This window comes from Eimeria mitis, genomic scaffold, assembly GCF_000499745.2.
Source record: "Eimeria mitis Houghton genomic scaffold, Emh_scaff1310, whole genome shotgun sequence".
Classification (NCBI taxonomy): Eukaryota; Apicomplexa; class Conoidasida; order Eucoccidiorida; family Eimeriidae; genus Eimeria; species Eimeria mitis.
Window position 1 is genome coordinate 1 of NW_013568711.1, and position 10,709 is coordinate 10,709.

Sequence of the window (10,709 nt, forward strand, 5' to 3'; positions counted from 1 at the left end):
GAGCAGCTGCAGAGTTACTATGCAAAATATTAATCGTGTTATACCCACACAACTCCGCAAAGCGAAACATGGGCTGCCGACTCCAGTTGCGCTGGTCGGCGGCCAACAAGACACGGCTCGCTGACACCCCTCCACCGACTGCCTCGGAGCCTGTGAAATCTAATGAGGCCCACGTGCCAATCATGCTTCTGTCGTATACAATTGGAAGAGTGCTTTTGCTCTGGATTGACTCAACAGTTTGTTTTTAGGCGTCCAACTCGTGGCCTCCAGCATATATTTGGCAACAATGCCAGCTCTCCGTCTGCTCACAGTCGCCAGTGCCTCGCTCTTCCTCCTGGCAAAAGCTAGCGGGAACCCGTCTCAGGCAACGGGAGAACAAACAGAATATGCAGTCACACTTGGTAGGCCGGCTGTTTTAGGGCGTTTTCAGAGGCTTGAAGTGCTGCCTTGGCTGCAAACCCCCTTCACAGTCCGCACACACCCGAAAAGGTGCCAGTGGTGAGCGTAAATTTCAGTGCCGCGGAAAGTTACTGCTAAACAAATATGCTATTGATTTTTTCCTGTGAGTGCAGATCATGAGGGCGCATGTCTCTCCGAGATCAACGCAGCTCGTAAGAAGGCCGGTTTCAACGACTTCATTGTCGCTAAAACCGGCGATGCTGTTACGCGGCTCCCTGCAGCTGGAAGCCCGGATGAAGACGACGAAGCAGAGTGGGTTTGGCAGCCCGTTTGCGATGTCTTATTACCAGTAAGTCGTTCACTTATAGTTGTGCCCATCGTACAGACGACGCTATCTTTAGATCAGCACTATCCTTTTCCTCTGGGTGCCCTCAGGAAGAAGCGGCAAGCAAGACGAAGAGCAGCCCCGTAGACTCTGGAAAAGAATTTGCCAGCGGTACATACGCGTTTCAGGTCGTCGATGCGAATACCCCCGACTGCACTGCCGTAGTAGAAAAGTGGAAGGATGCCTACAGCAACATCAATGCTTTGCCTCCACCGAAAAAGGATAGCGAGGATTTTTATACCAATCAGGACAATGTATCCTTCGTGGCAATATATAACCCTTCAAAGAATGCTACTGCTGNGATTTTTATACCAATCAGGACAATGTATCCTTCGTGGCAATATATAACCCTTCAAAGAATGCTACTGCTGACTGCCGAGTCGTCACCTGCACCAAAAAGGTCTCCCCAGGGCCGGGGCCGGCACTGGCTGCGGATGGAAGCGCAACAAAAGAAACAAAGGGCTTTGCCTTGATTTGCATGACGACGCCTGACGTTCTTTCGGAGAATAGTGAAACTGCTCCTTTCACGTGAGTCCGTTAGATCCTGCTCATCCGAAGGCTTATCGTGCCGTCCTCCAAACGGCAGTTCTGTGCTTTGTCGGTCTGTATTCTGCAGAGAGGAGCAGTGGGGGCAAATCGTAACCGCTTTGGAAGGCTCCGCATCGGCTATATTGCCCAGTACGCTTGGCCTTGCCGCAGTATTCCTTGGCGTCGCTGCAGCACTATGATGGGCTGACTGCTGATGGTCAAGGTGTTGCTTGGCAAATGTCTACAGTATTAGCGGATGCATCGATACCGAGCTTCGGTATTAGCNTGGTCAAGGTGTTGCTTGGCAAATGTCTACAGTATTAGCGGATGCATCGATACCGAGCTTCGGTATTAGCTCATTTGGGATTGCACTATAGGTAGATTTGCAGCAATGTGCGCCTCATAGGAAGATTTGCAGCAATGTGCGCTGTAGCTCGTGACAGGATGTGTTGCTCTCCCCTGCCCCAGGGGTAGTATGGTGCCCAACAATGATACTGAAGGGCGGGACACCTTGAAATAAAGGCGTCAGTACCAGCTAGCACTTAGACAATAGGGAAAAGTTGTACTAACGTGGATAAGTACATAAGTAGTCTGATAGCGTAGCATTACAATAGTACTCTCTAGCGGAATGTCCGCCGGGCTAAAGCAAGCAGCCAGCCACGCTAGTGGGTTCCAGCCCAGAGAACGTCCTCGGGAAATGTCGCCCTAGTGAAGAGCCGGGATAAGGCTGACCCCCTCGGATTTTATTTTTTTTCCAACCTGACCGTTTTCATGTCGATAATTTTGGGCCGACAGTGCTTAATGAGGAGGATTCGGGCCTTTACATGGGATGTATCCGTGAAACGCAAGCTATAGGTAGAGTGACAGAGATAGGATGAATAGCGTTTTCCGCCCCACTTCGGTCAACGTAGGTCTCCTACCCGTCGAGCTGACCGAATGGTCCCCCGCATAACCCCAACAAAGGCTTTGGGCCCGGGCGGCATGAAACGTAACCCAAGGTATATTCTCTTGGCTCCTCCTGACTCTGTTGCAGTTTATAAAGGCCGTCAGCTAAGATTGAGGACTGTCGTTAAAGCCTTGGCTTATGCCATGCGGTCGCGTTCGGTGCGGTTGGCCAAGTGTTCCGGGCTCCCTCATGCCAGTGTACAATCAATGCAAGAACAACAGCAACAGGAATAATGAGCCCCCGTTTATTGAGTAAACTGGCTAGTGAAGCACTTCACTGAGGTGCAGACACGACTCCACACCAAAACCTGTGGCAAGCTGACCGGCGCGGATCGCCGGGCACATACATCTGCTATCAACACTTGAGCTCGAGATAGGGTCGTAAATATCCGACCTGAATCATTTGCAAAGCCATTATGCAGGATACAAATGAAATTGCGTTGTCCTAGCTCCTATTCGGCGCGAAAAAGCTGCTGCCTTCCTCGGCGTGTCTGATGGCCTGCCCATCGGCCAGGCCGGGGACACACCTCCCGTGCACCCCGGCGCTAACAGCCTCACAGCCCGGGAAACCGAGTGAGGCCTCCGCAGAAGATTCATTTTGCCAATCAGGCCATCGCCGTATATAATTTGGAAGGTACTTCTTCCCTGCAAAGACTAGACGGATTGTTTGCAAGTGTTAAGCTTGGGGCGACCTATTTGGCAACAATGCCGGCTCTCCGTCTGCTCACGGTCGTCAGTGCCTCGCTCCTCCTGCTGGCCAGAGCCGACGGGGGCGACGGTCAATCTTCTTCAGCAACGACAAAATACAAAGTTACGCTTGGTATGCTGGCCTCCTGTAGATGCCTTCGGACGTTTGAAGTGCTGCCCTGGTTGCGAAAATCACTTCGAATACAACTGCTGCGAAACAGTTGCATCGGTGTATATTGTCATGCTTCAGGGCAAGTTTGCTAAGCAATTCGCTGATCCCTTTAAGGTGATGCTTTGTCCTCCTGGGTGCAGGAACTGATGATGCGTGCCTCTCCGAGATCAACAATGCTCGTAAAGATGTGGGCTTCAACGATTTCGTAGCAGCCAAACAAGGTGAACAAGGAAAAACGCTGCCTGAAGCCGACACAGAGTCACCAACCACAGAAAATTGGGTTTGGAAGCCTGTTTGCGACGTCTTGATCCCAGTAAGTTGTTTACTTCTTTACCCGTGCCTTGCGTAGGAAAACGCGCGGTCATTAAACTATTTCTGCTGCCCTTCGCTACGTTTGTCTCTTCAGGAAGACGCCAAAAGCCAGAAATCCGAGGGAGCCGCTGAGAAAAAGTTTGCGAGCGGCACATACGCGTTCCAGGTCGTCAGTGCCCCTAACCCCGACTGCACTGCCGTAGTGGACACGTGGAAGAAAGCCCACAGCAACTTCAGTGGAGTCCCACCATCGAAGAAGGATAGTAACACATTATATGACAATCATGAGAACGTCTCTTTTGTTGCCATATACAACCCATCAGAGGGCGCCACAGCCCACTGCCGAGTCGTCACCTGCACTAAAAAGATCACCCCCGGTCCAGCGGCACCGCAGGGGGAACCGCAAGAAGAAGACACCACAGAAGAAGAAACAAAAGAAGGTTCTGCTTTGATTTGCATGACGACTCCTGACGTTCTTCCCGAGGACAGCAAAACTGCTCCGTTCACGTGAGTCGTTTGAAGGCAGCATCTCCCATCTGCCTGCTTAGGCTATCTTTACACGGTTTTTTTTGCTTTGCTGGTATGCGTTCTGCAGAGAGGAACAGTGGGGGAGGATCGTCACCGTCCTCGAAGGATCCGCGTCGACCGTCTTTCCCACTGTGCTCGGCATTATCACTGCAGTCTTCGCCGTTGTGGCGGCGATGTGACGCAACGAAACGACGGGATGGTTTCCGGTTGCCTGGAAGTTACTTGGAAATCGCCTACAGTATCTGCGCCTGCATATGTGCTGCAAGTCGTGAGAGAATATGTTGACTATGCTCTGGAGCTTCAACCCACAGTCCATGTGCTTGTGTGCCCCGGAGGCCCCGAGACTGAAGGGCTGACTAGCTACGTTGGGGTAGTAATATTACCATAATTGTTGTTCACTCTGTGGAAGCACAAGGGGATCCTCGGTTGATATCGGGGACAAGTGCTACAGTATCGGTTACGATGAGTCACGATGAGACAGCTGTCAGTCCTTCAACTACCCTTAGGTAGACTGAGGCAGCGCTTGTCAGCTGCTCCACGGATGCATAGGCACTATTTTATTTTTGAATTGCTTATTTTTATTATATTCTTTAGCAGATTACTCCGCTGGGGTGCTGGCACGGCTCCAACCCAAAGCCTGCGGCGAACTGTCCAGCAGCGAATTGCAAGATACAGAGATATACGTGCAGCTGAAAACGCGGCCAGAGATGGCTGTAGTGTGCCGCTTGGAAGGCCTTTATGTTAAGCATAGATGAAATTACACTTGAGTAGCTAAAATAACCTCTTCCAACCGCGGTTGCGCCGAGGGCCCGCCCAGCAAGACATGTGTACCATCAACCTTACCGACAACCACCGAGCTAGTGAAACCACCTCGTATTGCATTTTTTCAATCACGCATCAATCGCGTACGATTTGGAGGGTGTATATGCCCTGGAGAGTTTCAAAAGATCGTTTTTAAGCGTACAATTAGACACCGTTTCGATTCTGTTTATGCTTAGGATAATCCTCGGCTACGATAGGACCGCTTTCGTTCGTTCAAATCCTTGCGGTCGAGTGGGGCACTGCTCGGTGCGTGCTTCAGAACCTCTCTCGCCATTGAGATTTCATTGTAGGAATAACAACAGTGCGATCAGTTAGCGCTTTTTGTTTATTAAGCTTCCAGGTCAAATGCTTCACCAGAGTGCAGACACAGCTCCAAGCCGAAGCCTGTAGACAGCTGGCCAGCCTCTAGGGGACAGATATCAATTGCCAATATCCGTAGCTCGAGATATGATTACAAATCGCCTTGCCGGACCGGTTGCAAAGTAATTATAAAAATTTAAACGGAACTATACTTTCATAGTTCCAAGAAGGGAAAATCCGACTGCCGACTCGTCTTTGGACTGAATCCCAGCAAGACACGCCTCCCGTGCACCCGCCAGTGGCCACATCAGAGCGAGCGAATCCTAATGATACCTGCGTCGCATTTAATTTTGTCAATCAGGCTTTCATTGTTTGTAACTTGAAAAGTATTTCACTCCCGTACATCTCGGGGCATCCAACATGCGTTCTTCAACAATATCGGTTCTCCGTGTGCTCACGGTTGTCGGTGCCTCGTTCCTCCTACTAGCCAAAGCCAACGGGAACGATGATGACCCGCCTTCACAAACGACGACTTACAAGGTCACACTTGGTACGCTGGCTGACAGCCGGTGCCGTCAGACGCTGGAACTGCTGTCTTGGCTGCAAACTGGATTCACCCGGCTACAACTGCGCTACCACCCCGTGAAGGACTTGTACTGCTCAGGACAATTTGTAATATTCCGGAGGAGGTTTGTTAAGAAGATAGAGAATTCTCCTGATGCGCCCTTTTGTACTTCTGACCGCAGGAACTGAAGGCGCATGTCTCTCAGAAATCAACGGTGCTCGTTCGAATGCCGGTTTCAAAGATTTAGTAATCGCTCCAGAAGGCGAGAGCGATAAAAGACTGCCAAAGCCCGGAGATTCAACCGCCGGTGACAATTCAGGATGGGTTTGGAAGCCCGTTTGCGATGCCTTGATTCCAGTGTGTTGTTTACTTCTCTGCACTGGCCTTCCGTAGGAAATGCACCGCCTAGAATTTATTATGGCAGCCCCTCGCTCTCTTGGTGCTTTCAGGAGGAAACGCCAGAAACTCAATCCGATACAACTTCTAAAACCTTCGCGAGTGGCACATACGCGTTCCAGCGCGTCGATGATGCCGAAGCCCCCGACTGCACTGCCGTAGTGGATGAGTGGAAGAAATCCTACAGCAACTTCGATGGACTGCCTCCATCCAGAAAAGCCAATGAAGAACTGTACGAAAACCAGGACAACGTCTCTTTCGTGGCCATGTACAACCCTTCAGAGGACGCTACTGCCGATTGCCGAGTCGTCACCTGCACCAAAACAACTGCGCCTGCCAGCCCACCCGCAGCGAAACAGGGCAATGACGGAAGCAATGCAGAAGGAACAGAGACAAAAGGCTCTGCTATTATTTGCTTGACGGCGCCTGACGTTCTTCCCAAGAGCAGTGAATCTGCCCCCTTCACGTGAGTCTTTTGGAGGCATCATGTCGCCTTTGCTTCTTGAGAGGCGCTTTACACGGCATTTTTTTTGTTTTTCTGCGTTCTGCAGAGAGGACCAATGGAGGCAGATCGCCGCCGCCTTGGAAGGCTCCGCATCGGTTGTCTTGCCTAGTGCGATCAGTCTTGCCGTAGCAGTCCTTGGTGCCGTGGCAGCAATTTGAGGCAACTTTATGATGGGCCGGCTCCTGAGGGGAAAGGAATTCATTCATAATTGTCTACAGTATTAGTGGGGTTGCATTAACAAGGGCATCGCACACACGCTCATGTGGGGCTGCGCTGCAACAGAAGTTGCAGTAATATATGCTGCAACTCGTGACAGAATCAGCTGCCTGGCTCCCGCATCATGGGCCCAGGCCCCTTGAACCGTTGTGCCCAAGAGGCCTGGAGCTCAGTGGGGGATCCGCGATATGTTTTCTCAAGCATTTTGACCATGGAAAGCTTAGGGAAATCCTCGACCAAGGTGAAGGACTGCTGTTGCAGCCTTGGCTACGGTAAGACGGCTTTCGTTAGTTCGGATACTGTATTACCGCGAACAACAGTAGCAGTGGCGGGCAGCCTTAACCTTGGTGTCAGCTATTAACAGACACTGTGTGGAACTAATGATTCATATTCCGATAAAAAGGAAAACGCGATTGATTGAGTAGAAAATAAGGAAGCAAAGTAGGCCCCGCAAGGGGAGTCCTAGGGGCTAAGCGGACAGCCAGCGGTCGTGTAGTCCCCGGGGCTAGTGGCCGACTGTGGTCTCCCTGTTGGGCAAACAGAGCCATACGCCAGGGAAGATAACATAAACAAAATTTGGGGATATTTCTTTGAACTTATTTTAAGACATGAAAGATTTATTAGAATGGCGCTGATACGTGGGCAATATGCGTCCAACATCCGTGGATGTCCCATCCTCAACTCCAGCGGCGCCACAGATACCCTGCTGTCGAGTGAAGCCCTGCTCACCTAGCGTTTGAAACTTTCCCTCACCAGTGGAAATTAATGCGTAAATAACAACGATAGGACAAATTGACACGACTTTGTCTAGTAATTAGTTGGGTCGATGCGCAGACATGCCTAACAGCCGAAGCCTGTAACAACTTGCACTGCACATAAGTTACCAGTGTCCTTAATACGATGTAGGATTGCATGTGACATTTCCAGATTATTTGCAAGGTCATTAAGTTGCTGGACAATCAACGCTTCACCGCAGTTACCAGACAGAGACTGCAGTTTGCAGTCGGCTCACATCCTGAGCGAACAACCCTGTCAAATTTCTCCATAGAAGTGCGATTCTGCTCGCTGACAACAGCTTAAAACGCATATGAATGTCATTCAAAACGCGAACGAAACATGTATGTCCCCTGTTCAGTGAATCGCTCCAAGACACAGGCCTTCGGCAACGATCAGCTGGACACGGGGCTACACGACCCGTCAGACGCGGAGAAACGAATGGAGCAACAGACTTCATGTTTCGAAAAATTACGTTTCTTACTTTTAAAATATACTCTCCATTCATAAGCCTTGAAATAAGGCCTTCTGAGGCACAGCTTTGATGGCCTGACTCACCCTGCAAGGCATCTCCCGTGCACCCCCGCAACCGATCAGCTACCGGGCGCAAACGGACCGTGCGGTGCCAACCATGCTTCAAGTGACACAAACGCCTTATTGTATCTCCTGAGCTTGTCTTTTAGTTCGTTTACGTTGCACTTTCTGACGACTAACAGTTGCAAATGGCGCCTCTCGCGCTCCTCTCCGTCGTCAGCGCCTCGATCCTGTCGTTGGTTAGAGCCAGCGAAGATGATGTTACCATAACTTACACGGCAAAACTCGGTACGCTGCCAAAGTCAAAGCGCATTCTGCTCTGGAAAACAGAAAGCACCTTCAACGCTTTCTCCTCACCGCCTACCGCCCCAGTGAACCTCAAGTGGTGGGTGTGGCCTCGACTCCCAGAGTCTGGTTTAGTGGGCACATCATGTCGCCCGCGCTCTGAGAAATCTGTTTGTATTGTGCTCACAGGAGAGGAGGGTGCATGTCTCACAGATATTAATGCCGCTCGCGCAAAAGTTGGTTTCAGTGAACTAACGAAACCCACAACCGGAGAGACAGACAAAAAGCTGCCTGAAGGCCCTGCTGCCGAAACCGCCGCTACGGGTGATTGGCTGTCTCTATGCAAGGCCTTGATACCGGTGAGTTGTTTTTTTCGGTTATGCCTACCGCAGGCCAATTCCCGCGATGAACCACCACAGCTACCCCTTACTCTGCTCCTTCCGTTTTTCAGGAAGAAATTCTCGAGAAAGCTTTGGGAAGTGACGTTGAGACACCTAAGTTCGGCAGCGGCACATACGCGTTTAAGACGCTCACATCGGAGACCCCAAACTGCGCGGATATAGTGGACGGATGGAATGCAGCGTACAAAAACTTCAGCGACCTGCCCCCGCCAAATGACAATTCCACCACAATATACGATGATAGAGATAATGTATCGTTCGTGGCCATATATAACCCATCACCCGCCGCCACTGCGGACTGCCGAGTTGTCACCTGCGCCCAAAAAACTACAACGGCCGGCGGCGAGCAACGAATGCGCTCCACGGGGGACGGGCAGAGCAAGCTCGGCTATGCTTTGGTTTGCATGACGACGCCTGATGTGCTGACAGCGGGCGAGAATGCTGCTCCATTTACGTGAGCCTCCACGGCATCATAAAACTATTGATTATGATATATCTAAGTTTTTCTTGTCTCAGAATATCTCCCTAATGTGGTACCTGCTTGTTTGTCTTCTGTGTGCCGTGCAGAGAAGAGCAATGGGGGAAGATCGTCAGTGCCTTCACAGGCTCCGCCTCGACTGTATTGCCCAGTCTGTTTGGTCTCACTGCAACGGCAGTCGCCATTGGTGTGACGTTGTTGTGAAATCGACGCAGCCACCTTCTGTGCCTTTGTCCACGTGTTGCAGTGCCTCAGTGCCAAGTTGGCGGTGTCTATGTTTAACACGCTTGTGCATAGAGCAGGCCGAAGAAGGCGCCTTGAGAGTTCGACGTAACGCATATCTGCGGCTACGCTTAAATCCTGGTGTGGGAAAATACTATATCTCCCTCATCTTAGCAACTCCCATTATTCCTGGAGGCTCCAGAGAGATGCCCACGTAGCCAGGAATGCAATGTGCAAACGGTGCGTAAACAGTAGGCCTGGAGACGAAAATGGAGGAAGCGCTTCCGTGTGAAAGCCAAGTTTGAATTCCTGTCAAATATTCCTGCTCCCCCTTTCCCTCTTGAATCGCGAGTCTTTAAAGTGATCGGCGGGGTGTAGTCATGGTGTCGGGACAAACTCACGCACCTCATGCAATCTTCGCGGACGGTATTCAGAGTGCACAGGCGAATAGACAAACGCTGCACCTAAAGGCCTACATCGTGCCAATCCTTTAGTAGTTGTAGTCATAGGTAGACCCATTCCGTGGCTGATATGAAGACTTGTGTGGCGGGGTTAAGCAGCAGAAAAGCCTAGCGCACAGGCAGTACGATGGAGCTCACGTGGGCCAGAGACCTAGTTAGCTTGACGAGAACGAATACAATACTATAAGGCAAGTTGTACTACTTTAGGTAGAAAGTTAAGGCAACCAAAACAAGAATGCTCAGCAGCCACACCAGCGTAGGGCTGGCTACGACACTGACGCTGTGACGCTGTGCATCACACAGGCTACATACCCGTACCCGTAGACAATAGGTGGACTCAGGGTCTTGCACCTAGATTCCCCACCAAGTATTAGAATCGGCCTAGTGTCTTAAAATTGCACCCCATAGGGGAGTCCTTTCGTAGGGCCGGAGGCCGTTCTAAAGTAGATGCGTATTTCTATCTATGTATCCCTGCGTCATCCGCCTACAGCGCCCTTGGGTGGGACCAGCGGGGCCCGCGTCGCAGTGGCGAGCCGTGTCCAGGCCCCAAGGTCATGGCGCTAGGCTATCGGCAGCTGATTGCTTCAAATTTGTGAGCCAAGCCTAATTAAATGTCTGCATTTCCCTTATTACGGGTTCGGTAGCCTAAATCCGGTACATTGTAGTGCCGGGCACTACAGACGATGTGGTTGAGACCCTGGCTCATTGCACGGTCAGAAAGATATGCTATTCTTGGATTTCTTCTCTAAGGTTAAATTTCTTTGCAAGGTTAGTGGACTAGAATACGTTTTAAA

At 50.8% G+C, this 10,709-nt stretch overlaps 4 protein-coding genes across 4 annotated transcripts; all 4 read left to right on the plus strand.

Annotated features, from left to right (window-relative positions):
* Positions 1-286: 286 nt before the first annotated feature.
* On the plus strand, positions 287-1,512 carry EMH_0034290 (SAG family member; the record flags this gene model as incomplete). Its single annotated transcript, XM_013494855.1, has 5 exons — positions 287-401; positions 573-748; positions 835-1,038; positions 1,104-1,312; positions 1,401-1,512. The coding sequence occupies 5 exons, from the start codon at positions 287-289 to the stop codon at positions 1,510-1,512; spliced, it is 816 nt and encodes a 271-aa protein (XP_013350309.1).
* Positions 1,513-2,962: 1,450 nt separating this feature from the next.
* On the plus strand, positions 2,963-4,135 carry EMH_0034300 (SAG family member; the record flags this gene model as incomplete). The annotated part of the gene is made up of 4 exons (XM_013494856.1): positions 2,963-3,077; positions 3,257-3,429; positions 3,523-3,935; positions 4,024-4,135. 4 exons carry the CDS (start codon positions 2,963-2,965, stop codon positions 4,133-4,135), a joined length of 813 nt encoding a protein of 270 aa, XP_013350310.1.
* Positions 4,136-5,498: 1,363 nt separating this feature from the next.
* Positions 5,499-6,702, plus strand: EMH_0034310 (SAG family member; the record flags this gene model as incomplete). Its single annotated transcript, XM_013494857.1, has 3 exons — positions 5,499-5,750; positions 6,093-6,505; positions 6,591-6,702. The coding sequence occupies 3 exons, from the start codon at positions 5,499-5,501 to the stop codon at positions 6,700-6,702; spliced, it is 777 nt and encodes a 258-aa protein (XP_013350311.1).
* A 1,554-nt stretch (positions 6,703-8,256) lies between these two features.
* On the plus strand, positions 8,257-9,436 carry EMH_0034320 (SAG family member; the record flags this gene model as incomplete). Its single annotated transcript, XM_013494858.1, has 4 exons — positions 8,257-8,356; positions 8,543-8,712; positions 8,805-9,208; positions 9,322-9,436. 4 exons carry the CDS (start codon positions 8,257-8,259, stop codon positions 9,434-9,436), a joined length of 789 nt encoding a protein of 262 aa, XP_013350312.1.
* Positions 9,437-10,709: the final 1,273 nt, after the last annotated feature.